At 53.0% G+C, this 27,810-nt stretch overlaps 1 protein-coding gene across 1 annotated transcript; it reads right to left on the reverse strand.

Moving 5' to 3' along the window:
* Positions 1-32: 32 nt before the first annotated feature.
* Positions 33-27,732, reverse strand: SS18L1 (SS18L1 subunit of BAF chromatin remodeling complex). Its single transcript, XM_005894002.2, has 11 exons — positions 27,388-27,732; positions 12,902-12,978; positions 12,307-12,391; positions 11,573-11,717; positions 10,944-11,141; positions 10,017-10,178; positions 9,757-9,861; positions 8,875-8,967; positions 4,677-4,796; positions 3,100-3,227; positions 33-2,026 (listed from the first exon to the last, which is right to left on the reverse strand). Exons 1-11 carry the CDS (start codon positions 27,454-27,456, stop codon positions 2,000-2,002), a joined length of 1,209 nt encoding a protein of 402 aa, XP_005894064.2. The 5' UTR covers positions 27,457-27,732; the 3' UTR covers positions 33-1,999.
* Between the last annotated feature and the right edge of the window lie 78 nt (positions 27,733-27,810).

A 27,810-nucleotide genomic window follows, 5' to 3' on the forward strand; every position in this document is an offset into this window, starting at 1 on the left:
TAATGTAAGACATTTCAGATTGAAGTTTTGGGATACGTTTTTTTCAAGTGTCCTTTTCCTTCAAAAAGTATTAATACAGCACTTAAAAAAACACACACACATACACAAAAGGCATATTCCCATATTGGCAAAGAATAAAAATAAACTATTTTCACAGTTCTCTGAAATGTTTTAACATTTTCAACGGGAAATTTTAATCCCCGATTGAGTTTGCAAATTACTTCTATGAAAATTGTCAGGAAAGAACAGAACAAAATGAAGGGAAATGACTCCCTAAATTGAAATTGCTAATGTCTGTGTCATTTAGCAATTAAGGGCTCTCACTTAAGTAATTTAATATAGAGATGTATTTTTTAAGCCCTTACTAGTATTAAGGGTTTCTAAAACCCGAAAGTCTACAAAATAAACATTTCTATCCCACTGTCCGTGTGATTCTGCCTCCACAGAAGAGGGCAGAAGGTCCTAGAACAGGACTTGTCCTGGACCCCAGCAGTCCCTTCAAAGAGCCCTGGTGCTTCATCTGTAAAACAGCAACAGTAACTGCCGCCGTGTTCCCAGTGGGGACGGAATTCATTCTAATAGAAACACATTAAAAATATCTTATAGACTGCAAAGCATCCAATTATGGATAAAGTACTACTTTAAAATTTTAAAACATAAGACTTCACTAAAACATCACCGTCAGTAGACTTGAGATATCAAGAATTAGATTTTTTTTTGTATTTTCTTGGTTCTTGGAAATATGTCAGCATTTACCCAAAGATGTTTTTAAAGGGGCCATAATAAATATGGGTATTATTATCCAAGTAAAGGTTGATAAAATGTCTGTATGACTTACTAGTGAAATGTAGAATTTTTCCTTTGACCTGACTTTTCCACATGAGCTATCTTTAACGTTTGTGCAGAATTTAAATGGCATTTAATGTCCTACGAATGTAAAAATGACTCAAATTTCTCTACGTAAGAGCCTTCCTTCTTTTTAGGAAGAACACAGTAAAATCCGTGGTGTTCTCTTTAAAAATAAGATGTGAATTTCAGATATTCCTAAATGAAAAGGAATGCTCGCTTGGAGATCTGAATAAGCAGGTCCTGGAAGAAGTAGTATAAAATAACTTGCCAACTCTTTGGAGAATTCCATGTCACTATTTTAAATTATGAATTTAGAATTGAGCATATTACATATTAAAATTCCAGAAACGACCATCCGATAAACAAGGGTCAAACCCAAAGTAATTCCAGAGGACTACCCTCTCCTTCCTTCAGTAATACCACTCTCCCTGGGTGAGGCTGATCACAGTTGCCTTGTTGGATTCCTACTTATTTGGAACAAAGTCATTGATCCCTCTTTACTTTGTAATACAAAAACGTGTAACTTTTTGGATAAACAGAACCAGAGATACAGGTAAGGAGCAAGGTCTGGAAATAAAGGTTCACAGCCTCTCCAAGTGAAGCTTATTTATCCTTTCCATTGGGTAACAACAGAGACTGATGCAAACTACAGAAAATGCCTCCCCAACTCCCCGGCCTTGAGGCCCAGGAAGAAAGCGGCTGCCATCCAGGGGCAGTGCAGCCAGTGAGAGACAAGTTTACACCCCCAGTACAAACATGAGAGGAGAGTCAGACCTCAGGTCTGTGCATAAGAGCACGCAGACTGCGGCCTCTGGTAGGTTTGTCCCATCACTGGGCAGAGAAGACTCCAATGATGAAGGGACCCCTAAAGCTAGCTAGAAACATGGAGGGGAGGACAAAAAGGGACAACCTCTCCGTTGTATGGACATACAATACTATACACAGCACCAAATATGTCACACCATCAAAGCGCCATCTGGCACCAGCGTGCACGCTTGCTGTCCTACCCCGCATGAAATGTGCGTGCTTCACAAGCAGACGCTGCGTGAGGCGAGGGGCAGCCTACAGGTCACAGCCCCTCAGAGCTGTCACTGGCCTGTCCATCCTGGGCGGACATGCCGCCTCAGGATTCCTCATAGACGCGGGTCCTTCACTGCTGGTAATTTCCGTACTGGCCCTGCAAGAGAGCAAGACACAGATTATACCCCAACAGGCCTGAGTAGGAGGGTCCACACCTGAGGATGAGACAGATCCCACCCCAGCCCACGCCCAGGATGAGAGGTGGATGAGCATGGTTGGCCAGCGACCAAATGCCTCAACCTGTGTCCTGAGGCAGGTGGGTAGCTGATGTTCTGGAAGCCACCATCCAGGCTGAGATGACTGACTTAGGTCAGTGGGTGGAAGAGGTTGGCTCACGTGGTCACACAGCAGCTGACCGCACTGGGCCTGGGCTAGGTACCCCGTCACATCCCCCCCGACCCTGCCGTAAGCAGGTTTGGGACGGGCTCCCCAGGCACACTCCCCTTGGCACCGCTTCCCACATGCTCACTGGAACATTCCAAAAGCCAAAAAGCTTTGCTCCCCTAATAACTCTGCCCTGGGCTTGTGTACCTCCTGTTGAAAACTCATTCTCTACGTACAACTGGCTCATTCTTTATCTCTCTTTAGGGAGCAAGATGAGAAGTATTTAAAAAATGAGATACAGGACCTTACCTATTCAGGTACCAAGAGAAAAACACCCCTAATCCACACAGTGCCTTAAGGTTTTATTAGCCATGTAAATTGTCATTAGTGCCTCGGACCTACCATATAGTCACTGATAGATAGTCACCTCTCGCCCGGGACTGTCCTCCAAGGAGACTCCAGAGTGCCCAGGACCCATCTCCTCCCGCCTACCACCCTGCTCCTGCCCCAGACAGATCCAACTGTGCCAGGCAAGATGCAAGCTCTACAATCTGCCTAGGTGCCGTAACCTGCAGGCACGCAACAGACATGAGGGAAACAGGCATGAGGGAGACATCCAAGGTGTGAAAGACGAGACTCTAGGCGAGTTTAGGACACAAAGAGCCAGCTGTGTCTGACTGAAGTGGAAATTTTTAAAAACCTTACAGGCTCAGAGAATTCATGTTCTGGAGGAACCTAGGGAGCCAGCCTGTCCCATTTTATTATTCCTCACGGCCATAGGGGAAACCTTTGTCACATGTGATGTACAAGGTGAAGCGTGGGTCTGGAAACGGGCAGAAGGCTTGCCTGCTCGTAGCCATAAGGCCGCTGCTGCTGGGTGGACGGGCCCGTCTGAGATGCTCGGTAGCTTCCGTACTGCTGGCCTTGTCCCTGCTGGTAGCTGGAGTACTGTGAGGGGGCACCCTGGGCGGGTCCTAGAACACAGCAGGATCGTGAGATCACCCCCCAACACCCTCTCCCACAGGTCCTCCCAAGCCCCTGAGACGTGCGTTCCTGCTAATTCAGTCGTGTCTGAACCCCATGGAATGTAGCCCGCCAGGCGCCTCTGTTTATGGAATTCTCCAGGCAAGAATATTGGAGTGGGTTGCCATGTCCTCTTCCAAGGAATCTCCCCAACCCAGGGATCCAACCTGCATCTACTGCGGCTCCTACATTACAGGTGGATTCTTTATAGCTGAGCTACTGGGGAAGCCCCTGAGACATCGGCACCCGTTTTTCCGCCACATTAAACCTGAGCAGTGAAAGCACCACAGCTGGCGGCCAACCCTGCTATGCCCCCATGGCTCCAGCTATGCGCACCACCCCCCCAACATCCAGACGGGGACTGGGGGCTGCTGTCAGAGCGCTAGACCTGCTTCTTGGGACCAGTTTACACAGTCACAGTTATCACTGTAAACATGAGTTAAATGCACAGCAAATGGCGAAAACCACGCAAGACAGTGATGGTGCCTCAAAGCCTAAGTGGACAGGATAGGCGGAATTGACAAAGGCTGAGGGGTTTTTCCAAAACCAGCTGCTTCAAGGGCTGCTGTGCTCCCAGAAAGCAGCACATGCCCAAAGCCAAAAGCAGGGGGCACATCCAAGGGGCACAGGCACCAACCCAAGCTCCCGAGAGGCAGGGCTGAGACAGCTTGAACCATAAAATAAAGAAGTTTGGATCATAACCCGATCTGTAACATCAGTACCTGTGAGTACCTACCAATAGAAATATATGATCAATAACTAAGTGAACAGGGGAGAAGACACCTATCTTCCCTGGAGAAGACTTCCTGGACAATCTATGTGGATGATGCCCCCTCAGGTGGGGATAGACCCAGTGACAACACAGTCTGGAGTAGGGGATGGAGGGCATGGGGCAGTGGGAAGGCCTGACAGGCGCCATGGACCACAAGACCACTGTCAGCCTCAGTAGAGGCAAGTCACACCCATGGGAGGGGATACGAAGGCACTTCCCCACCATGGTCTTTTTTTCAGAATCCAGACAAACCCACCCTGATGGAGGGTCTACAAAGTGCCTGCCTAGCCCTCTTCAAAGTGCCAAGGTCAGGAAAGACAAAGAAAGTGCGAGCAACTTGCAACCCAAGGAGTTGTGGGACCCCAGACAGTCCAGGACAGGAGAGGACACGCAGGTAGGTCCATGAGATCTGAAGAAACTGGGTTCAGTTCACGGCCACGCACCAGTGCTGGTTTCTTAGCTGTGCCCACGGGGCGCTGGGAATAGAAGAGGTTAGCCACGGGAACCATCAGCTTTCCCCACAGCTTTTCTGGAAACCTACAGCTGTTTCAAAATAAGTGTGCAGGTACCCACTGAATGACCACGTTCCTGCAACAACATCCCCCGCCCCCCGCCGCCCCCGCCTTACCGTAGCCTTGCTGTTGTCCGGGATAGCTCTGCTGGTTGGGGTACTGCTGTTGGGAGTACGTCTGCTGCTGTGCCGTGCCCTGCTGGTATCCTGTCTGCTGCTGGCTGTACTGTGAGTTTCCTGCAGAGGGAAGTAGACGTGAGCTTGTTTCCAGAGAACAATGGCAGCTCCATTGTCCCCCAAGGTATGGGCTGCTTTGGGTTCCATAGATTTGACTCTATTGCTCCAGTACCTTTTCTTTTCCACAACAATACAAATTGTTTTATTATACTTCTCTCTTACTATCTGATAGAGATACAAATATACAGCCAAAATGAAAAGACTATTGCAGTTAAAACAAAGCCTGATACCAGGGCTTTGAGGTACTGACCCCGGGGACCTGTGGCCTTATTTGGAAAGAGGGTCTTTGCAGATGTAATTGTTAAGGGGAAGCCATACTGGATTAGACTGGGCCCTAATCCAGTGTCCTTATAAGAAGGAGATCTGGACACACACGCAGGGAAAGGCTGTGTGACTCCCATAGTTCAAAGGGACCCCACATGTTTCAGTGCACCTTTGTTTCACAGGCAAATGTGCATACCAGTTCACACCTGTACTTCATGGATGAAAAGATGCAGAAATTTGCCTCTGTGTTCTTCATCTATATGTGGGTATAGTCCCAGAGATGTTTTAGGTTCATTTTTTCTTTTTTTTCCAAAGAAAATGCCTTAATTCTCATTTTCAAAAATCTTAACTAGCCAGCCAGCACCCATGCTAAAAGCCTCATTTTGGGAAGAAGGCTCATAGTAAAAGTTGAGAGTGGTAAGCATATTAACAAATAGTTATCAAGGGTTAAGAGCGAGTGTTAACAACCATTTAAAAATCCTACACCTACAATGGAAAAGAACCTAAAAAAAGTACATATGTCAATATATGTATATATGTATAACTGAATCACTTTGCTGTACACCTGAAACACAACAGTCAATCAACTATATTTAAATAAAATTTTAAAAATCAATAAAAATTAAAAATATTTCTACAAAGTCTTCCTGACGCAGATCACAAGAGTTTTAGATTGGTGTAGAGATTAAATTCCATTCAGTTTTCGTAGTGCCTTTATACAAGGACCAATTTAGGCCTGGTTTCATTGTTTTCTTTCAAATAGGGCTTTGCTCTTCACACCACAGTGCGTGCCCTTTAACTTACAGTAAGTCGGGTCCTACTTTGCATAAGACCCCACCCTCTAGCAGGAGCAGCTAGAGGCCTGGGGCCCAGGAGTTTACTCCTCTGTGGCATCCGAGAGCCAGTGAACAGCCTGCCCAGAAAGGAGAGCTGTTCGTTGTTTTGTTGTTCTTTAATCAGAACATATTCTGGAAGTAAGAGACAGAGGCACCATGACAAGAGGCCAGGTTATGAACAATGGAATCCAAATGACCCATTTTTCTACATTATTTTTCCAGTTGTAAATAACTGTCCTCTTCTAGGAATTATAAATTGTAAGTATTTAAAAACTGGGATCCTGATAATGTACATTTAAAAATAACAGCTTTGAGAGCAAATTCATGTGGAAAGGCTTAAAACCCCACTAGGAAGTCCATTTCCAGCTGCACACAAAGAAAAGGAACACGCTCTGTAATATGGGCAAACTCTTCTCTAAGGTGGACTCTGAGGAGCCTGCCAGGTCTTTTTAAAAAATTATTTATTATTTGGCTGAGCCAGCTCTTAGCTGTGCTGTGGCATGTGGGATCTTTAGTTGTGGCAGGTGGGATCTATTCCCTTGACCAGGGATCGAACCCTGTCTCCTGCACTGGGAGTGTGGAGTCTTAGCCACTGGACCACCAGGAAGTCTTTCCTCCGTCTTTCTGATTGATCACCGTCTAAGGAAACATCTTGACCTCTGCTCCCTCCTCACAACCATGGCCAGTCCCAGCAATAATGGCCAATGGGACAGCCAATGGCCAAGGAGGTGTCAGCAACTGGTGGAGATGTGGGTTCACTGTCCTTGTGTCTCCTGAGAAGTGCATCAGAGACTCGGCAGGTTTCTCCAGGAACAGGAGGTCCCTGTTCTCCTTCTGTGGTAACAGGTAAAGGGGCTAATTCACAGCAGCAGCCGCTGAGGCCTGGACACAGCAGGTGTGCAGTGAGTGAGAATGCAGCGCAGCTCTCACGTACCCAGAAAAACCTTCCCTTGACCCAGGGCCAAACTTCAGCGGAAGATGGGCTGGTTTGGACAACTCTGAAACAAGAGGCAGGACTCTTTGAACATGCCTGAGGGGTTCTCAAGAGGGTCTTGTGGGAGCAGCAGAGCCAGGCAGCCCAGATTCTGCCCTTCCTGGAACAACCCAGGGCATTCCCTCCACTGGGGCAGAGACGACAACTTCCCTTGTTTTTCTGCTCTTTTTCATTTGTTTCTATCTTTAAGAATATTGCGACAGTCTATGACGTGGCCATGAAAAAAGGAAACACTCATTGGTGAAAGAAGAGGCTGGTGTTAATAAATGTGGCAGGCATGTGGCCACAAACCAAAGAAACAAACCCATGATGGTGACTTGTCTATAAAACCTTGTCGTCAAGCACAGATGAGCCTTGGGGCCTGAGTGGCAGCCATTTGGGGCAGAGCCACCCTGCTGTCCCGAATGCCCACCCATAGTCACCACTACCATTGGGAGAAACTGAGGACTGACCCGGGGACTGGGGGTTGGGGACAGATCTGCACAGCCACAGGATTAGTGCTTTGATTTTCAACGAGAGCCAATAATGTTTACTATTTCGAAGTTTGACTTCTAAATGGACAGATACATTGATGCAATTTGAAATCTAAAAACAAACCCAGTCCACCTTGGAGAGGCCCAGGGCCCGCCTGCACCACCCGCCCAGCCTGGCCTTATCACCCCCGAGTCACTTCCATCGCTGTCCCCAGTATTTCTCGTCTGTTTATGGTGGGTGGGTGTGCTCTTAGCACTCGCTGTTTTACACAGAAGGCAGCATCCAGACACCCTGGTGCTGCACACCTGGTGTGACCCAGGGGACCTGCCACAGCAGTGCCCTGGACATGCCACAGTGGACACTGGCTGTGTCCAGCCTCTGCTCCTGTAAACCTCTTGGAGAGGAAATGCCAGTGGGACGTCAAGGTTTCCATGGAGGGCTCTGCAGTGGCCCCGACAGCAACCCTGTCCCACCCATCTGGGTTTGCTGTGCCCCGGGCCACTTCTTGGCACCTTTCACTCCAGGGAACCTTCAGGGCGCCTGCCTCCTGTGAACAATACCAGGACCAGCCACCTGTGTCTCTTGAGGTTCCTCATTCCCTTGGGGGACAAAGCTAATTATGGGAAAGTCCTTCATGTCAGCTTCAAGCCACCTCTTATCACCCCCACCCAACACCCCTGCCTTTCTCAGGGCACAGACCACTCCTCTGAAAGAAACACCCCCACCTCCCAGCTAAAAAAGACCAGGCAGGCCGCCCATTGAGGCGTGGCCAGTACCGTGTGTGGTCCTGTGCGGGGGTCACTAACCAGGTGGAACAAAACGTTTCCAGATCCAGGAGGAAACCGTGCCGTCTGCCACACCTGCCCTAAAAGAAGTCACTGGACGTCTTAGCAAAGTCCTCATCAATCATGGAGGGGGATGCTTGTAACCCAAAGCGAGGGTACAAACTGTACTTGAGACTTCGACAGGCCCGCCCTGGTGAGCAGCGTGGGGCTCTTCCTGAGGAGGAGGCTGAGCCAGCTTCCCCGGAGAGGGAGGGGAAACGGAGGGAGTGTTTCCTGGGGACAGATGGGCAGCTCAGGAAGACGAAGGCTCTGGAGATGATGCTGTGATCACACAACGCGCACGTGCTTGGTGCCCCTGGAGTGTGTGCTTAAAAACAGCTAAAATGGCAACATTACGTGTTTTTACAATTAAAAAAGGTCACCCCAAAAGTCACACTTTCTAGTCACTTGTTCCATTCGCATCGTCTTTTCTTTCCTGGGCCACTGGCAGCCCTGACGTTGTCCCCACTCCTGACCAGCAGACTGGGGGCCCTGATCCCATCACCCATGAGCTTATTAGTGGCCCTTCTCCTCTCAGGGTTTCCTTGGGGCAGCAGAAGTCCTTTCCAGGGCCAGCTGGCACCCAATCAGTTGGGTGACATCACCCTGGCAGCTCTATCAGCACCTGCCCCATTTCTGCAGGCCCTGTGCACATTAGGCCTGGAGCTCACAGCCAGCTGCCTTACCGCCCTCGTAGTAGTGCTGCGTGGAGTCCTCAAACGACCGGTCGTAGCTCTGGTCTGTGTAGGATGCCGGCTGGTAGGCATAGTCGCCGTGTCCTGCAAGGAAACGGGGCGCCTAGCAGTCAGCAGAGGTCCTGGCTTCCCAGTCCCAGGAAAGACCACATGGACTCAGCCATCAGGTCAGGATGGCCTGCCACTGGATGTGGGTCCTGTGTCCTAGACGGAGCCTGTGGGGGCTCTTCCTGCTGTCTGGCAGCCGAGGTTCCTTTAAAGTGCAGACGGCTACCTGCTCCTGGGGCCAACAAGCCAAGGTTTACAGGGCATACTTGGTGCCCCATGTCTGACACACATGTGTCCATTAGCTCTTAATGTCACTATGTGGTCACCATCCCGCCGCCGGCTCCCACTGGAGTGCGTGACCCCTCTGGTCTTGGCCACCTCCCCACCGCCCACTGCCTGACCTGGTCACACATCCCTGCATGGGGTCCTCCCCAAATCCCACCTGTCCTCTGCAGTCACTTTAAGCCATCTCCACAAATCCTGATTTTAAAGATGCTGGAACGGTGACATGGAAAAGGAAAATAACCTGCAGAAGGTGTAACTGAGCAGCTGGGAGGTGGGTGTTACGGGACATACAGTTGGCTCAGGTTCGTCACCTTCCTGAAGGCACTTCACCATGAGCTCGTGGCCATCCTTCAGACATTGATGTCCATCCATTCAGAGGACTGTGCCCCCAGCCCCAGGGAGCCCAGTGCAGGAAGCTTCTCTCAGCAGAGACCAGCCCCCACCCTCAAAGGGGACTCTGGGTGCTTTGCTGGCAGGGGCACGGGGACTGAACTGGGAACAACTGGGGATGGGGACAGATGCCGAGGAAGTGGGCCTCACCATCGGGGTAGTACTGCTGGCTCATGGGCTCTGAGGCGGCCTGGCCGTGGCCGTACTGCTCGCCGCCGTAGTACTCCTCCTGACCCAAGTACTGCTGGGACGAGCCTGGGGGGACAGTGCTGACGTCACCTCCCCGAGCCCCAGAACCTCCCAGACGGGCCCACCCAGGGGACACGGGGCCCTGCATGTCCAGCCCCCAGGAGCCGGGCTTCCCACAGCGGCCCTCCCCCACCGGTTCCCGGTACCGAGGGCGGCCTCACCTTGCTGGGAGGGCCGGTAGGGCGCCATGGGCCGCTGCCCCATCACGCCGCCCCCCTGCCCACTCTGGCCCATCATGGCCATGGACTGGCCCTGGTAGTGCTGGCTTCCGCCCTGCGCCGCACTGTAGTGAGACGAGGCTGCCTGCTGGTGCATCATGGACACTGGGGAACACGACAGACCCCGTAAGCCAAGCAGTTCCCGGTGGTGCCCCCCCACCCCCAGACCAGTCTGCACCCTCACCCCAGGCTGCGGCTTCCACAAGGCCCCCCTGATGGGGCCACGTCACCCTTCCTGCCAAAGTGCCTTTGGGCAACTTATAAAATGTGAAACGCGGCTCCCACCTGCTGGTCCCAGAGAAGCCTGTTGCCCTGCCCTCCCCAGACGGTAGCCTCAAAGGGCCCTGGGGGGCCCCGCCTGCCTGTCCTTTCCTGCCCCCCTGCTCGGGACCCTCCAGGCAGCACTGTCCAGCACAAGATATGCGAGCCACATCACAGACTGAAAAGAAACAGGTGAAATCTATTTCAGCAACATTTTATTTGACTCAATATATCCCAAATAGGTTGTTCTCAGTATGTAATTAACATAACGAGAAGCAAGGAGTAATTTCACACTCTCTGTTTCTGTCTAAGCTTTGAAACTCATGGGGCACCCCAGTTTGGACCCTACGCTTCCTGAGTGCTCAAGGCCCCAAGCTGCCCAGCGGGGCTCCCGCCACTCCTCAGCATGCCCTGCTTGCCTCCTGCCTGTGGGAGCCCTTCCCTGTCCTCCCAGTGCAGGGTAGGGTGGGGCATGCCACCACCCTTCAGAGCCTCCCCTGAAGCTGCCGTGGGAACAGCCAAGGCCCCGACCCACCAGGCCTGTACCCACCAGCCCCGCCCCTCGGGGAGCTGCCAGAGGAGGGGGCCATGGGCCGAACAGGGCAGTACCTGGGTTGGACTGCATGTTGATGTTGGCCCGGGACACGTAGTTGCTGATGGCGCCCTGGCTCTGCAGGGGTACACTCTGCGAGGCAGGGCCTGAGTGGCTGTAGCCGGGCCCCGAGCCGTGGCCACTGCCTGACATACTCATGGAGGTGGTGGGCAGCGTGCTCTGCGCCGTCTGCTGCAGGGACACGTGGTTCGGACCTGTCGGGGGTGAAGGGGCGTGAAACCCACGGAAGACCGGCTCTGAAAGACCCCCCCACCCCGAGCTTCCTTCAGGTGCCTGTGCAGGGGGGAGGCTGACCACGGTCAAGGACGCAACCAGAGAAGGAAACGGCCTGCTTCCCATCACATTAATCAACCTTCCCAATGGCTGCTACCGACTCTCAACCCAAGGACAGGACACCTGTGCACTCATGTGACCAGGTGACGCATGTCGATCTTCAGGGTCGCAGCCAATCTGGGGCTGCAACAAGGGCCTTACCCACCCCCCCGTGTCATCTGTGCACGTGTGCCCGCAGCAGGGCCTCTGGGAAGAGGGGGTCTCCACTGCAGCACCAGCCACTCGGGAGCCCAGTCGGTGACCCGCTTGTTTCCCGGAACCAACCCGAGCCCAGCGTGCCGGGGCTGCTCACCATTGCCGATCTGGGCCTGCATGAGGGAGGAGGGTGGCAGGCCGGCCCCGATGGCATCACTGAGGCTACCCTGCGAGTGCAGGCCCTGGGCCGAGCCGCTCTGGGACAGCCCTCCTGGGCCCAGCGTCATGCTCTGCGTTGGCGGCTGTGGCAATAGGAAGGTCACCGGGAGGAGAGTTAACGCGAAGAACAGCCTCTAGACCATCTCATCCAGGGACTCAGCCACCCCAAGACCTGCAGCCACATTTGCTGGCTGCCTGGCAAAGCCTCTAAGACAGACCACCACTCTCATACAGCTGGACAGCTCAGGCCAAGACAGAAATGCTACTCCAAGTATTTCCCAAGCTTTTCAACACACACTTTGAGGTTCAAAGCTGGGCCCCCCATTCCTGGGACTCAGGGAGTTGCTTCACCAGCCCCAGCTGCATCCACCTCACCTTCTCCACACCCTTCCCCACCACCCTCCTTGGTCTCAGCTGGCCGGGGTCTCTGTCCCTGGTAGCCTTGAGCCCTTGCACAGCCTGTCCTGTGCTACAGTATCAGGCTGCCAGGCGCCCTGCTCCTCCTCCACCCCTAGGCCCACCTCTGATCACTGAAGATGGAGCTTCCAAGTGACCCCCTACCTACCCAGGCACCCTCATCTCCCAGATCTGAACCAGACAGCAGCCCCACAGCTTTGGACCAATGGTGTCTATACCAACCCGCCCCCCCGCCAAGCCTTGGTGGGCACTCACGGCGGGCAGCAAAGACTGCATGTTCTGGTTGGAGTCTGCGATCGTGGCCAGGTAGACCAGGTTCCGGTGTAGGATCTGCTGGTACCTGCAGGCGGGGGCATAGGTGAGGGGAGGAGCCTGCCCAGCCCTGCAGCCAAGCCCTGGGGCAGGGGGAACGGGAAGGTGGCACAGCACTCTGCAATCCAGAAAGGGCCGGGGGTGGGGAGGGATACCCGACCTGGTACCACTGAGTCTGTTCAGAGGATGGAGGTGGAGGTGGGTCAGAGGGATGTGGGGGCCAGGGAGACATAGGAGGGTCTGCCAGGGGGCGAGCCTCATTGGTGGACCCTGGCACTGGGCTCACTTGATACCCCAGCCCTCGAAGAGGCAACAGCATCCAAGAGAGCAGCTCGTGAGCTCACTCTGCACCCAGCCCTGGGCCCCACAGCGGTCCACTCTCCCCTACACTCGCATTTTCCTCCAAACCCGCCCACCTCTCCGTGGGGAGCCACCCAGGGGGAGCTGACTCAGCAGCTTAGCTAACCCCGAGGCCCCACTCTCTCAGGCCACTGAGCCCGAGGCAGCTGGGAGGGGTGCAGGCGATGCGGCCACTCACTGGGTGCACTCAGCCGTCTTGCCCTTGCTCTGATAGTCCAGGATGCACTGGATTAGGTGGTGGTTCTCGTCCAGCATCTGAAGGAGAAGCAGACGTGAGCACGGGAACACGGTGTGTTTTCGAGTGGTCTTTGGCGGGGCTCCAGGGCACCATCCCACAGCTCATGAGGCCCAGTGGTGCCATCAGCAGAGCTGCCCCTTCACAGCCCGAGCCAGCGCCCAGCACTTTCCACATCCCTGGGCCAAGCCCGCAGCCCTGCAGGGCCAGGGTCCATCACACCCAGCCCCACCCAGACAGGTCCCAGGTTCTCTCTCTGCAGAGGAAAACCCACAGCCTGCAGGACCTGTTTTCCAGGGTCCTTGAGGGTGGACTGGAGTCTGGAGAACGTGAGACCCACAAGTAATGGCCGCGTGGTGGGGATGCCTGGGGGAGCATTCTCCAAAATGGCCACTTGGGGACAGCACCTGGGGTAGCCCTGGAGACCAGGAGGCCACAGAGGCTGCAAAAAAGGTCACCACGTGGGAGTATGGGAGGGGCTCCCAGAGACCGACCAGGAGGCCCTGAGCAGACACTTCCCATCAGGACGTGGGGCGGAGATGGGGGACCCAAGCACTGAGGGCCTCGCCCTCCCCACTCAGCCCCTGAGCCTTTGGGCTTGGTTTCTCTTGCTTGGCTTTTTGTTACAACCTCCTCCTCTTTGCTGGGCTGTTTTTGCCAACCTAGAGATGATGCGCCAAATTCTGCCATTGCCACACCGGCGGAGGAGCGGACCCGAGATGGGGAGCCACAAGGGGGCGCTGTGGGGCGCGGCTGCCTGCGGAGCCCAGCGCAGGCAGGCTGTTAGATCCAGGGGGACTGGGCATCCCTGCCATTTGCCCAGGAAGTCCTTCCCAGATTAATTAAGAAAGGAAAACAACCACAGAAGGCCATGTCCTCTCCCTCTCAGAGCTGCCCCTAAAAGGCACCACAGGCTCTACCTCCTAGGCTCCTGTTGCCGGGCAGAATCCTCTCCCACGGTCACACGCTTCACATGAAGCATAAATCCATTTCAGCATCCTTCTTACCTGCTCAGAAAAGGGGGGACGCTAAGTGCTCAATGTTGGGATAACTTAAGCAATGACAGGAAAACCATAGGATGAGATGTTAACCAGCTATTATGAACATTTTTGTAGTTCTCATAACTATGAGAAAATGTTACACTGTTAGGATTTTTTAAAAACAAGGTACTATCTCACTTCATGGAAAGCAGAAGGGGAAAAAGTAGCAGCAACAACAGATTTTATTTTCTTGGGCTCTAAAATCACTGTGCATGGTGACTGCAGCCATGAAATGAAAAGACACTTGCTCCTTGGAAGGAAAACTATGACAAACCTAGACAGTGTATTAAAAAGCAGAGACATCACTTTGCTGACAAAGGTCCGTATAGTCAAAGCTATGGTTTTTCCAGTAGTCGTGTATGGATGTGAGAGTTGGACCATAAAGAAGGCTGAGCGCCAAAGAACTGATGCTTTCTAACTGTGGTGCTAGAAAAGACTCATGAGAGTCCCTGTGACAGCAGGGAGATCAAACCAGTCAATCTGAAAGGAAATCAACCCTGAATATTCATTGGAAAGACTGATGCTGAAGCTGAAGCTCCTATGCCTTGGTCACTTGATGCAAAGAGCTGACACATTAGAAAAGACCCAGATACTGGGAAAGATTTAAGTCAAAAGAAGAGGGAGGCAGAGGATGAGATGGTTAGATAGCATCACCCACTCAATGGACATGAGTTTGAGCAAACTCTGCGATAGTGAAGGACAGGAACCCGGTGCATTGCAGTCCATGGGGTTGCAAAGAAATGGGCGTAACGGAGGCCAACTTCTGTTGTTGCGTCTCACAGGCTTAGCAGCTCCATCTTCCTGGACCAGGGATCAAACCCATGTCTCCTGCATTGGCAGGTAGATTCTTAGCCAGTGGCCCACCTGGGAAATCGCTGAAGGAGACTTTCTGAAGAGAATAATCAGACCCTGGGAGAGACTTCCCGAGGTAGATGACCCAGTTCTGACTGAGACGTTCTGAGGAGGGATGACCTGATCCCGAGGTGGTTGACACTCCGGAGGGGAGATGGCCCAATCGTTAGGGAGACTTTCTTAAGTGGAACACCCCAAATCAGAGATTCCCTAAAGAGGGACAGCCTGATCTATGAAAAGGATTTCTGAGGAGGGATTACCCAACTCCCAGGGAGACGTTCTGAAGAGAATGACCTGCTCTGAGGGAGATTTTGGGGGAGGAATGACCTGCTCTGAGGGATATTTTGGGGGAGGAATGACCTGATCCTCAGGGAGACTCTGAGCAGGGATGACCTAACCCTGAGAGAGACTATCTGAGGATGAGTTTTGGGATCCTGAGGGATACGGTCTCAGGAGGGATGACCAGATCTCACAGAGACTTTCAGAGCAGGAATGATCTGATCCAGAAGGAGACCTTCTGATGAGGATAATCAGACCCAGGGAGAGACTTCCTGAGGTGGGATGACTCAGTTCTGACAGAGATCTTCTGAGGAGGAAAGACCTGATCTTTGAAACACTTCCTGTGGAGCAACGACTGATCCTGGGTAAGCCTTTGGAGGAAAGATGATCTGATCCTTAGGGAGACTTGCAAGAGGAATGATCCGATCCTGTGGGAGACTTTGTGAGGAGGGATGACTGGATCCAGAGGGAGACCTTCTGAGGAGAATTATTTGGCCCTGAGGGAGACTTTTGGACGAGAAATGAGCCAATGGGGAATCTTTCAAAAGAGGGATGACTCAATCCTGAGGGAAGCACTATCAGGAGGGATTAGCCCACCTGAAGGGAGACTTCCTGAGGATTGAAGACATCCTGAGGCATATTATCTGAGGGAGTTTATGAGTCCTAAGAGACTCTATCAGAGTTAGAATGACCTGATCCTGAGGTATACTTTGTGAGACGGATTACCTGATCCTTAGGGAGACTTTCTGAAGAGAGATGACCAATTGCCTGGGAGACTTATAGAGGTGATGACCTAATCCTGACAGTGCCTGCCAGAGGAGTGACTGAGGGGTGTCTTCTCAGGAGAGATAACAAGATCCTGAAGGGGCACTTCTGAGAAGAAATGAGGCAATCCCAAAATATCCTGGGGAGCAACAACCCAATCCCAAGGGAGACTTAATACACTTTCTTAACACAAAAAGGAAAACGCATCTTCCACCCTAATTGAGCACAATGTGTCTGTGTTACCTGTATCCGACTCTCTGCGACCCCGTGGACTGTAGCCCGCCAGGCTCCTCTGTCCACAGGATTCTCCAGGCAAGAATACTAATGTGAGTTGACATTCTCTTCTCCAGGGGATCTTCCCAACCCAGGAATCTAATCTGGGTCTCCTGCATTGCAGGTGGATTCTTCACCATCTGAGCCACCACAGAAGCCCTATTGAGTGCAACTGACCCATAATCTTCAAAATGTCAGTTTTAAAGACGAAGATGGAAGAATTCCTTACTGGCAAACTGAATATACATGACTTGGGATTTTCTTTTCCTATGAAGCACATTTTTGGCATAAATGGGGAATTAGAATTAGGTCTACAGACCAGATAACAGTCCTGTGTCCATGTCAGCTCCCACATTCCCATCTCTGTTCTGTGGTTATATCTTTGTCTTTAGGAAAGTGATGCTTGGACATTTGGGAGTAAAAGTCAGTTTGCAAATCTCAAATGATTCTGGCAAAAATAATATTTATACACAGGGCAGGGGGGCAGAGAGAGGAGGAGAGAGCGAATGAGGCAACATGTTAACTTGGGCAATCAGGGGGAAGAGAATATGGGAATTCTTTTAAAGGTTCCTGTCCCACAGACCTTTTTTCAGGATCTGTAAAATGATGTGGTCCCATAAAACAAGGGAGCAAATGTCAAAAGGGGAAGATCTCAGACCAACACAGAGGCCTAAAGAATGGGGACCATGGTGGAGGGAGACCCAGAGAGGCCCAAGAAGAGTAGCCCTGAGACCATGAACCTGACAGATTACCTGAGCTGAGGTTTCCACGACTGGGAAAAAGTCTAGGATAAAGCAGTGAGAAATGATTTAAAAGAAAGTGAGATTGCCAACTCCAAGGGAAAAAAAAAGACTGGACAGGAAAAATGATCACACACAAGATCGTGCATGGAACAATATTTACACTATCACAACCAGAGGTGGATCAACCACCAGGGGACCATCCTGGGGTAATAGGGGCACTTGTGTGTGGTGGAAGAGGGAGCATGAAAATGAGCCATGACCCCCTTTGCCATCATCTTCATGTGAAAGCAAATGTTAGGGACTGAGTATCTGCTGTCCCCCTAAAACTCCTGTGTTGAAGCCCTAACTCCCAATGTGATGGCGTCTGGAGGCAGTGCCTTTGGGAGGTGTTCAGGTTTGGATAAAGTCATGGGGGCAGAGCCCCCATAATGAGATCACTGCCCTAGTGAGAAGAAAAAGACAACACCAGAGCTTCCTCTGGGATGAAGACAGCAAGAAGGTGGCCAGCCGGCCGTCCACGACCCAGGGGGCGGGTCCTCGCTGGGAATCAAATCTGCCACCACCTTGGTCTCAGACTTTCAGCCTCCAGGCTGTGAGTGGACTGAGTCAACAGACAATGCTTAAAGCTAAGATCATTCAAGAAGCAGCCACTTGGTTTAGCAATGGTGAGGGCAAGTGGTGCTGCTGGGAGGTGGAAACCAGCATGGGGGTGGAAGAATGACCCCAAATTTCTAATACAAGCCCCACAGCATGATTTGATTCTTTATGTGCAGGTGTGGTTTTGATGAGTGTAAAATCTAACCTTAAAACAAGAAGTAAATGACCAGAGGGCAACCCTGGCTCACTCCAGATTGGAGATTACAGATTTTATTTCCTATGAAAGTGAAAGTCACCTCAGTCGTGTCCGACTCTTTGTGACCCCATGGACTATACAGTCCATGTAATTCTCCAGGCCAGAATACTGGAGTGGGTAGCCTTTCCCTTCTCCAGGGGATCTTTCCAATCCAGGGATCTAACCCAGGTCTCCCAAATTGCAGGCAGATTCTTTACTAGCTGAGCTACCAAGGAAGCCCAAGAATACTGGAGTGGGTAGCCTATCCCTTCTCCAGCGGATCTTCCCAACCCAGGAATCGAACCGCGGTCTCCTGCATTGCAGGTGGTTCTTTACCAACTGAGCTGTCAGGGAAGCCCTGATATTTTCTGATGGACTGGAAATCCATTGGGGTCTCCCTGAGCAGGTTCATATCCTGCCAACTACATGGTGGTTATCTGTGAATCAGTTCCTCCTTATTCCCTATATGTGTTTATTAAAATTTCTAAGAGAGGCATCTGTTACTGTTACCATTTAAAAGATGATTCTATTATCTTTAAGCTTCTTTTTTTGGATCTTTTAAATTTTTATTTAACTTTTTCTTTTAAAAAATTTTTTATTTTATATTGGAGTATAAATGATTTACGATGTTGTGTGAAAGGTAATTTTGAAGAGTCTGGGACTGCTGGGGCTGGGTGGGCCCAGGGCTTCACTTGTTCTTTTTCCTACCAGCGTGCCCATGCTAAGTTGCTTCAGTTGTGTCTGACTCTTTGCGACCCTATGGACTGTTGCCCCCCAGGCTTCTCAGTCCATGGAATTCTCCAGGAAAGAATACTGGAATGGGTTGCCATCTCCTCTTTCGGGGGATCTTCCTGACCCAGGGATCAAACGCTTGTCTCAGGCATCTCCTGTGCTGGCAGGGGCATTCTTTACCACGGTGCCACCAGGGAAGCCCCTTTCTTTACCTAGTGTGTGTCTAAAAAGTGTGTATCCTTAATACAAAGTTGAAAAATAAAGACAACACTTACACTGACGGGGATTAACAATCTATTTCACATATTTATTGCTGTCTTCTGAGCTTTCTCACAGGAGATTCTGTGTCTTCCTGCACCAGAGGGCATGCCCCTTGCTCTCTGCCCTCTTGGGAAGCCTGGTTTTCCATAGGTTCAGGGGGATAGGGCAGGTGATGTCACAGAGAAAGGAGTTGGAGACTCATGAAATATAAGAGCTGAAACTCAAGTGCCAGGCATGGCCCAGGGCCTCTGGAGGCGAGAATCCTGGGGTAGACAGTAGAGAAGGTGGCAACACCCTTTGGAGAAGCTGGCGCTCAGCACTGAGGGCCACGACTGCCAAGTCATGGTGGGATCCCATCTCTGAAGGCCTATCCTAGACCCAGGTAAGCGTGACAAGGAGGTGGCCAGACCCCACCCTTGCTTGCGATGGGAGTGGGCAGTAGGCGGCCGGAGTCAGGGCGAGTTGGCCATGGGCACACATCTGCTTGGTGCCACAAGGCGGCTGTGTCATCTGTGATCTTGACAGCAGGGATCCAGGAGCACTCAGCAATGTCTGAGCCATGGTTGGAAAGATGACCAGGAACACACAGGTGGAGATGGAGGTAGGGCAGTCTGAGTGGCATGGACGGCCCAGGCAAAGGTGTGGCACATCCGAAAGCAGAGACAGAAGTTTTAGGAACGTGCTGAAGAGGATGTGGTGGAGACGGAGAACCATGGAACGGCTGGGGGAGGGGGAAGCCTATGCCCAGCAGAGGGTGACCTGCTGAACCTCAGCCTGGATGGACTGCAGAGGCCAACGAGACCAAGGTCATGGGACACAGGGCACAGCTGTTACCTGCCGCGTGTCACAAATGTCCCCATGCCCCATGGTGAAAACAGCGGCTTCTTAGATCTCATGATTCTGGGCTGTCGGGGCGGTCTGCCGCAGGTCTCTCCTGGCCTCAGCTCTGGCATCAGTGGGGCCTCCTTGGCACGTGGTCACCCTGGTGGTCTCAGGCCCCAGTGGGTAGCCAGAGAGCACAGGTCTCATCAAGCCTCTGTTGTGCTGGCCGCTGTTTCAGCGGTCAGAGCACCACGAAGGAAAGCCCGGGGTTGCCGTAGGGGTGGGAACACAGGCTCAGAGCTGGGGTGGCCCCACTCAGCTGTTGTTTCTGTGACAATCCACCACAGGCTTTACCAGGGACTAGACCTGGCTTCGAGGGAGGTGATGACTGACCTGGCACTCTGCTGCCCATGGGGCTGCCTGGAGGTGAGGACACAGGTGATGAGGCAGGGTCGGGCTCAGGGCGCCACTGATGCCACACGTGGGGTCCTGACTGGGTGGGTGAGGGATTGAGGATATCAGAAATTTGGGAAGGGGAGGAACTAGGGGTCCTTGAGCCCACAAAAGAGTAGGGTACAGGGACTGGAGCCATCAGGGAACCCTGGAATAGGGGCACAGAGGGACCTGGAAGCCCTGAAACTTGCTGCCGAGGGGGGATCAGGTCACCCCACAATGGGCAGAAAGACCCTTCACAATGTCCTTGTGCCTGTTCTTGTAATTAACAAAGGCTGTGCCCTCGAAATGGGAAGAAATTCACGGATGTGCTGAAGTCCAGGCAGGCCCAGGGGGAGGGTGGGCCTCCAAACCCCCACCCTTGGCTGACACTCCAGCCAACCTCAGCTGGTTCTGGAAGCATCTCCCCGTGCCCGCTGTGCACACACAGGGAACATTTCCGTCCCGCTGGTCTCCCACCGTCCCTGTCTCAGCCACAAAATTCCCCGCTCGTGGTTTCCTAAGCACCAGAGAATTCCACAAAACAAACACATGGTACTCAGGGGCTTCTGTGGCTGCAAGAGACCGCAGCGCACGCCTCCACATGTGGGGCCAACTCCACGTGAGATAACTCCTGGGAGCCATCTGAGCTGTGGGAGGCACGACTGGAGAGCTGGGTAAGTGTCCCCAGGTAGCTGACCCTCCTCCCACCATGGTTCTCAGGGCAAACATTTTGCTAATCCATCAGGGCTCCTTCCTGCCAGCACAGAGGCAGCTGCCACCAGCCACCCCAGAGGATAACTAGGAGCCCCCAGGCCACAGACCCTGCTGATGGATGCTGACAGGACCCCTTCCAACAAACATCTGCCTGATGGGTGAATCGGTGAATCGGATATGTGGGTTTCAAAAAACCCCAAACCTTACTCCTATGGTGTCCTTGGGAGGGCTGGCCCCGCCCTGTGGTCCTCCCTCTGTGTCTGACACGTGTGTTCAGACCCTAAGGACGTGGTAAGGCACGTTAACATGGTTGTGGTTGTTCAGTTGCTCAGTTGTGTCAAATTCTTTGCAACCCCATGGACTGTAGCATGCCAGGCTTTCTTGTCCTTCACCATCTCCTGGAGTTTGCTCAAACTCATGTCCACTGAGTCGATGATGACATCCAACCATCTCGTCCTCTGTCATCCCCTTCTTCTCCTGCCTTCTATCTTTCCCAGCATTAGGGTCTCTTCCAGTGAGTAGGCTCTTCACATCAGGTGGCTAAAGAACTGGAGCTTCATCTTCAGCATCAGTCCTTCCAATGAACATTCAGGGTTGATATCCTTTAGGATTGACTGCATTGATTTCCTTGATGGCCAAGAGACTCCAAAGAGTCTTCTCCAGACTACAATTCAAAAGCATCAATTCTTCGGTGCTCAGCCTTCTTTATGGTCCAACTCTCACATCTGTACATGACTACTGGAAAAACCGTAGCTTTCACTATACTGACCTTTATTAGCAAAGTGTTATCTCTGCTTTTTAATATACTGTCCAGGTTTGTCATAGCTTTTCTTCCAAGGAGCAAGCATCTTTTTATTTCATGGCTGCAGTGACTTCACTGTCCTCAGTGATTGTGGAGCCCAAGTAAGTAAAGTCTGTCACTGTTTCCATTGTTTCCCCATCTATTTGCCATGAAGTAATGGGATGAATGCCATGATCTCAGTTTTTTGAGTGCTGAGTTTTAAGCCAGCTTTTTCACTCTCCTCTTTCACCTCATCAAGAGGCTCTTTAGTTCCTCTTCACTTTCTGTTATAAGGTTGGTATCATCTGCATTTCTGAGGTTATTGATATTTCTCCCAGAAGTCTTGATTCCAGCTTGTGCTTCATCCAGCTCAGCATTTCTCATGATGTACTCTGCATATAAGTTAAATAAGCAAGGTGACAATATACAGCCTTGACGTATTCCTTTCCAAATTTGGAACCAGTCTGTTGTTCCATGTCTGGTTCTAACTGTTGGTTCTTGTCCTGCATACAGATTTCTCAGGAGGCAGGTAAGGTGATCTGGTATTCCCATCTCTTTAAGAATTTTCCACAGTTTGTTGTGATCCATGTTAACGTGCACGCAGCTGCAAACATATGTCCATCCTCCTTAAGGATGTGGGGTCCCCACATTATTCAGTCACTGTCACTCCGCCCCTGTGAGCCTGGCTCCCTTCCCTCTTCACAGGACCCTGGACTCCTACAGTTTGGGATCACCTGCCCTTCAGAATCTACTCATCGCTTTTGCTCAATGTCAAGAATACCATCAAAAGGCTGAGACCATCACTTACTTACAAGGTGACTTGCCTTCCTGTACCAGATAATCACGTGTTACCACAAATGCAGTTGAAAGGATCCAACCATGTCATCTTCCTTAAAACAAGGAACCCGAGGCCTGGGGGTGGCGGCGCTGGGCTGTGAGCTGCCATAGCTCCACCCTCACTGCTGACCCCACCGCCCACTGCCATCCACCAGCCCTGCAGTCCCGGCGCAGTCGCCCATCTGCTCAGGAGCCGTGCTGGCCAAGGGGTTGGGGTCACGTTTCAGGAGCCTCAGCTGCACAAACATCCAGCACCTTCGCCCTGGAGCCTTCTGACTCCTGTCATGTTCACGCAGCAGGGCACACAGTCATGGTGCCCCAGATCAGGCGGTCCAGACTGGCCCGATGTTGCCCAGGTCCTGCCACTTGGGGACACCAGTGCTAGGTCCCCTCACTGCAGGGGAGGGCGGCTTCTACTCAAAGCCTGGGGACCGCATAGACGCTGTCATCCAACTCCCAGCACAGGGCCCAAGGGCCTGGGGAGCAGGCTGGGGCAGAGGGCTGGGGCCACGGGCAGGGCACAGTGGGGACACCTGCGAGTGAGTGTCAGAGGGCCCCTGGCTGCCTCCCTCTCCCTCCCCCTCCAGGCTCTGCAAGAGAGACACAGCCCTGAGGAGGCGGGATTGTGGAGGGGCAGGGGGTGCGGCCTGTACTTTATCCAGAGGCTTCCATCCTCCACCAGGGGGCTCCCAGGACAACACCTGGGTTGGGGCAATGCCTGGGCAGAAGGGCAGAGGCCAAGTGGTAGCTGTTCCCTCCCTGAGAACACCTACTAGGGGCTGCACTCAGAGCCTCCATAGCACAGGTTCAGGTGTGCTCAGGGGCAGCACCCTGCCTCCCCACCCAGGGCTGGTCCCAGAGACCACAGTGAGGGGACACCACCACTCCCACCCCGGGAGACCCTTCTCAGGCCTCTGCTCACTGGGGTGAAAGTGCTTTCAATAATTACTACCTGAGATGATCAACAGCAAAGTTCACAGGAGGCTCCGAGTCCCCAAGACCCTCTCAGTTGTGAATTTTAAAATGGCCAATCTACCTCCCCCATGAATTAGCCTACATTTTTAAGGCAAGTTTCAGGTCTGAGAGAGCACAGGGCACTCCCCCGACAATGGGTCACCCCTTACCCCTGTGCCCCCACCCTGCCCCTGGGCACTGAGGTCCTTGGGGCTGGGCAGCCACCCTGCTGATCTCTCTCCCATGCCTGACCCGCATCAGCAAACACGCCAACTGCCCACCCCTCCATAAGCTCTACAGAGCCTGTCTCCCCCGCACAAGGTGCTCGGGTGCAGAGGGACAAGATGCTACCCCTGCTCTTCAGCTGAGGAAACAAGCTAAGGAAACCAATATAAACAGTGATGATAAAACTCACATTTCTTAAGCAACTAGTATGTGCCAAGCAGCAAGGAGGCACCTACAGGTCGGCCACGGTACAGCCACACAGGCTGTGGAGACAGCGGCACCCCAACCCCCACCAGTGACACCCAGAGCATGGTCTTGGTCCCCAGCCGGAAAGAGCAGTTCAGGATGGGTCCTGGCCTAGAGGTCAGCTGGCCAGGTACAGAGTCACTGGCTTTTCTTGGGGACACTGCCCACCTCCAGCTCAGACCCTCTGGCCAAATCATGTCCCCCATGGTTCTCACCTGGGTTGCACCTCCCCTCACACTATGCTTGGTCACTGCAAGCAAGACTACTGAGTGCATGACTGAGGCACCCCTAACCAGGCTGGCCCTTCTAGCCCCACCAGTTTTGGTGCCTGATGCGAAGAGCCATCTCATTGGAAAAGACCTCGAGGCTGGGGAAGACTGAAGGCAGGAAGAGAAGGCAGCAACAGAGAATAAGATGGTTGGATGGCATCATTGACTCAACAGACATGAGCTTGAGCAAACTCCGGGAGACGGTGAAGGACAGGGAAGTCTGGCATGCTGCAGTCCACAGGGTCACAAAAAGTCGGACATGACTGAGCCACTGAACAACACCTGCTCTGCTCCCTGCAGACCACAGGCGGGACCACTGGTGACTCTCAACCTTTAAGACCCTTACTATCCCTACTCTTTGGTCCTCCCTATCTGATACGCCCCTGCCCCATGTGTCCTCCTTTAGGAGTTGAAATGCATCCCTCAAAATTACCTGGTCAAGTCCTAACTCCCAGTATCTGGGACCATGGCCTTATTTGGAAATAGGGTTCTTGGGAAAGTAATCAACTTATATTTGAGGTCACATGGATTAATGTGTTAGTTGCTCAGTTGCGTCTGACTCTGTGACTCCATGGACTGTAGTCCATCAGGCTCCTCTGTCCATGGGATTCTCCAGGCAAAAATACTAGAGTGGGTTGCCATCCCCTTCTCCAGGGGATCTTCCTGACCCAGGATTGAACTCAGGTCTCCTGCATTGCTGGCGGATTCTTTACCATCTGAGCCAACAGAGAAGGATTAGGGCGGACCTTAAATCCCACACCTGGTGTCCTCATGAGAAGAGGGAGATCGGACATAGACACATAGGAAGGGGGCCAGGTGAAGATGGAGGCAGAGGTCAGGATTATGCGTCTACAGGCCAAGGAGCTCCAAGGACCACCAGCAATCGCCAGAAACTCAAAGAAAAGCCTGGAACAGATCCTACCTCAGAACCCCAGAAAAGAAGCAACACTGTAAACACCAAGACTTTGGATTTCCAACCCTTGGAACTGTAAGAAAATCAATTGCAGCTGTTTTAAATGACCCTGTTTGTGGTAATCTGTTATGACGGCTGTAGGAAGTGACTACAACTGCCCGTCCCAAACGCTCGACTGATGGGACCAGGGTCACAGATGCTCCAGCACATGCTAGGCACTGACTGTGCTGGACACTGTGCCAGCCTGGGGACACAACAACAGGTCAGCAACACAAAACTTGGGAGCCCAAGTGACATGTCAAAATGCTGGACTCACCACATAACTGCCAAGTGGGGCCTTGAAGGTTGAGTAGGAGTTTGCCTGGCAAGCTCCCGTCCAAACATACTCAAAGGACAAGAGTGTACTCCCTGCTGTCTCACTACCAAGTAGGCTTCCAAGGAACCCCTGGCTTTTTCTCAACGCTCTGAGCATGAGCACATACTGTGGACACAGTTCATATGAGTGCAGAACATGTATCTCTGATGCCCTCTCAGAATACCAGTAAGAGAGCCCTGCGTATATGCATTGACAAAACACCAAGGTGACTACACAGACTGCTAGCCCTAAAAGGTCAAGCCAGATGACAGCCTAAGCCGAAGACCCATCTCCAACGGTCAGCATGCAGACCTTCTGCCCTGCGATGCAGTCTCTCTGATCTGATGTTTGGGAGCAGTGCTCAAACACACACTTCTGCCTAGAGACTTGCAAAATGCAAACAACTGGATGAATGCTGACGCCAAGGCAGCTTTAGGAACAGTGACTATACTCGTCACACTTAGCTCCAAAAACCTGGGTCCTCAGAGCCCCTTGGGCTGCCAACATGTGCGTTTGGGTCACATGCTTGACTCTCTGCCCAACCAAGAGTCCGACATGGAGTGTCACTGTCAGGGCAGACCCTGGAGCCGCTGTCCAGGTGTGACTCCTGGCTCTACCGTGTACCAGTAGGCACTCAGCTTCCCTATACCTGTCTCCTGATCTGTAAAATGGGGACGATAGTAACTCAAGACATTAAACGAGTTGAGACCTGCAAAGCCCTTAGAATAAGGCCAGTAAACACCCCATAAGGGTTAACCAAACAAATAAGAATGCTCTACTTTTAAACCTGTATTTCTCCTGCTTCTTAAGTCTTCTCTTCCCCATTTAGCATTTATGAGGCTCCTCGTTTGTCAAAACCAGTCACGGCAAAAGTCGTCTCAAACAGTCAAGAGGCTGAGAACAAGTCCACCAGGTCCCCGCAGGTCATCAAGGAAGAAGGGCCGCGGCCATCAAAGTGAATCCCCTCAGGGGAAAAACAGGCTCACAGAAACCAAGGCATACTGCAGAGGACCGCAGGTTAGAAAAGAAAGTAACATAGCTGTCAAAAACATCAAAAAAATTCAAGCCGGAATGACTAACACTCTCTTTCTTCTGAGCTTTTCTTCTAAGGAAAAACAATAGGAAAACTGAAATCTTCATTTTCACAACTTAAGGCTTTGTTAAAGGTGCCCCCAAACCAACGGGAAGGTATCTCTAGAAAACCACAAGGCCGAACTTAAAGAACGTGGGCAAGGCTGTAAAGCGAATGTGTAAAGTTTCTGTTAGGTGAGAGGCTGGCTAGGTGTCACGCTGAAAGACAATTTGACACGCGAATAAGGGCAGCAAGGTTTGGCCGGCAGGTCGGCCCCAGGGTGTAGCGCGCTCCCTGAAGGGCTGCGGGGCTACTGGAACTGCGTCCCACCCTCTGGATGCGCCCCTTTGTGCCTCGGAGTGCCAGCACTTAAGGGGGCGGTAGGGGCCAGGCGCTGGGACCTATTCCTGTCGCCCCGTGCGCCCCTCGACCAGTCAAGGTGCGCGTAGGGGCCAGGGCCGCCCATCACGCAGCGCCACCGCTTTCGCCAGCGAAGCGGATCCCCTGTGCGCGCGGGATGGCCGGCGGACACCACTCGGTGGGCGCCTGGTCCCACCGCCCTGCACCCCTACCCACGGACTGTGGCCCCAAAGATGGTGAGTCACCACTGTGCCCGCGCAGCCCGCAGTCGATCCCGGGTTGGATCCGAGGATACCATCCCGCGAGCAGCATCTTTCGGACACCACCCCTTAGGCAGTCTGTTCTGCCACCCTGCGCCCCTGCCCGCGGCCCCTGGTCTAGAAAGCTGCGGGTCCCCACCGTGCCCGGCGTGGCCCAGGGTCGTTCCCGGCTTGGATCCGCCGACACCACCCCGCGGGCCGCCCCGCGCCCTGCTCATGGCCCACGCTCGCCCCCGCCCAAACTGGCGCACGTCGGCGGCCAAGCGCGCGCGGGGCCCCGGCGGGGTCGCTGCGGTCGCCTGCGCCCCGGCTTTGTTCGCGCCCCGCGCCCGCCGGCTACCCTCGATCCGGCCCGGCGCCCGCCCGCACCCCGCAGCTCCCGTGCCGCAGTCCGGGGCCCCCAGCCCACCTTCTGGATGGTTTGCTGCGTGACCTCGCCTTTGCCTCTCGGCCGGGCGGACGCGAAAGCCACCGACATGGTAGCGGGCGCGGGATCAGCCCTAGATCATTGGGGTTTATTCTCCGGCTGCGATCGGCAGCCGGAGGCGCTCATTCTCCGCAGTCGCTGGGGGGCGGGGGGCGCGGGGGGGGAGCCGCCTTGTGGGCTCGTCCGCCACGCCGCTGCCGCTTTGCCCTGAAGCCCGTCGCGCCCCTATCTCGTGCGCCGCCTCAGCTCAAGGCGGAGCCCCGCAAGGCGCCCCCGGGAGACCGCTCCGCGCCCCGCGCCCGGCCCGCCGCCGCCGCGCCACCCCCCGCGCCCGGCTGCTGGTGGTTCGGCCGGGCCCCGCCCCGTTGCGCGCGCACGTCAGCCCGGCGCCGCCTGACGCCCCGG

The sequence above is a fragment of the Bos mutus genome, chromosome 13 (assembly GCF_027580195.1).
Source record: "Bos mutus isolate GX-2022 chromosome 13, NWIPB_WYAK_1.1, whole genome shotgun sequence".
Taxonomy (NCBI): Eukaryota; Metazoa; Chordata; class Mammalia; order Artiodactyla; family Bovidae; genus Bos; species Bos mutus.

Bases quoted from the DNA above. Each gene is read 5' to 3' on its own strand.
- SS18L1 (XM_005894002.2), bottom strand. From the start codon at position 27,456: ATGTCGGTGGCTTTCGCGTCCGCCCGGCCGAGAGGCAAAGGCGAGGTC. The intron at 11,718-12,306 runs GTGAGTGCCCAC...CTATTGCCACAG, and splicing joins TGCAGTCTTTGCTGCCCGCC to CCGCCAACGCAGAGCATGAC. The intron at 4,797-8,874 runs GTAAGGCAGCTG...TTCCCTCTGCAG, and splicing joins GCAGCACTACTACGAGGGCG to GAAACTCACAGTACAGCCAG.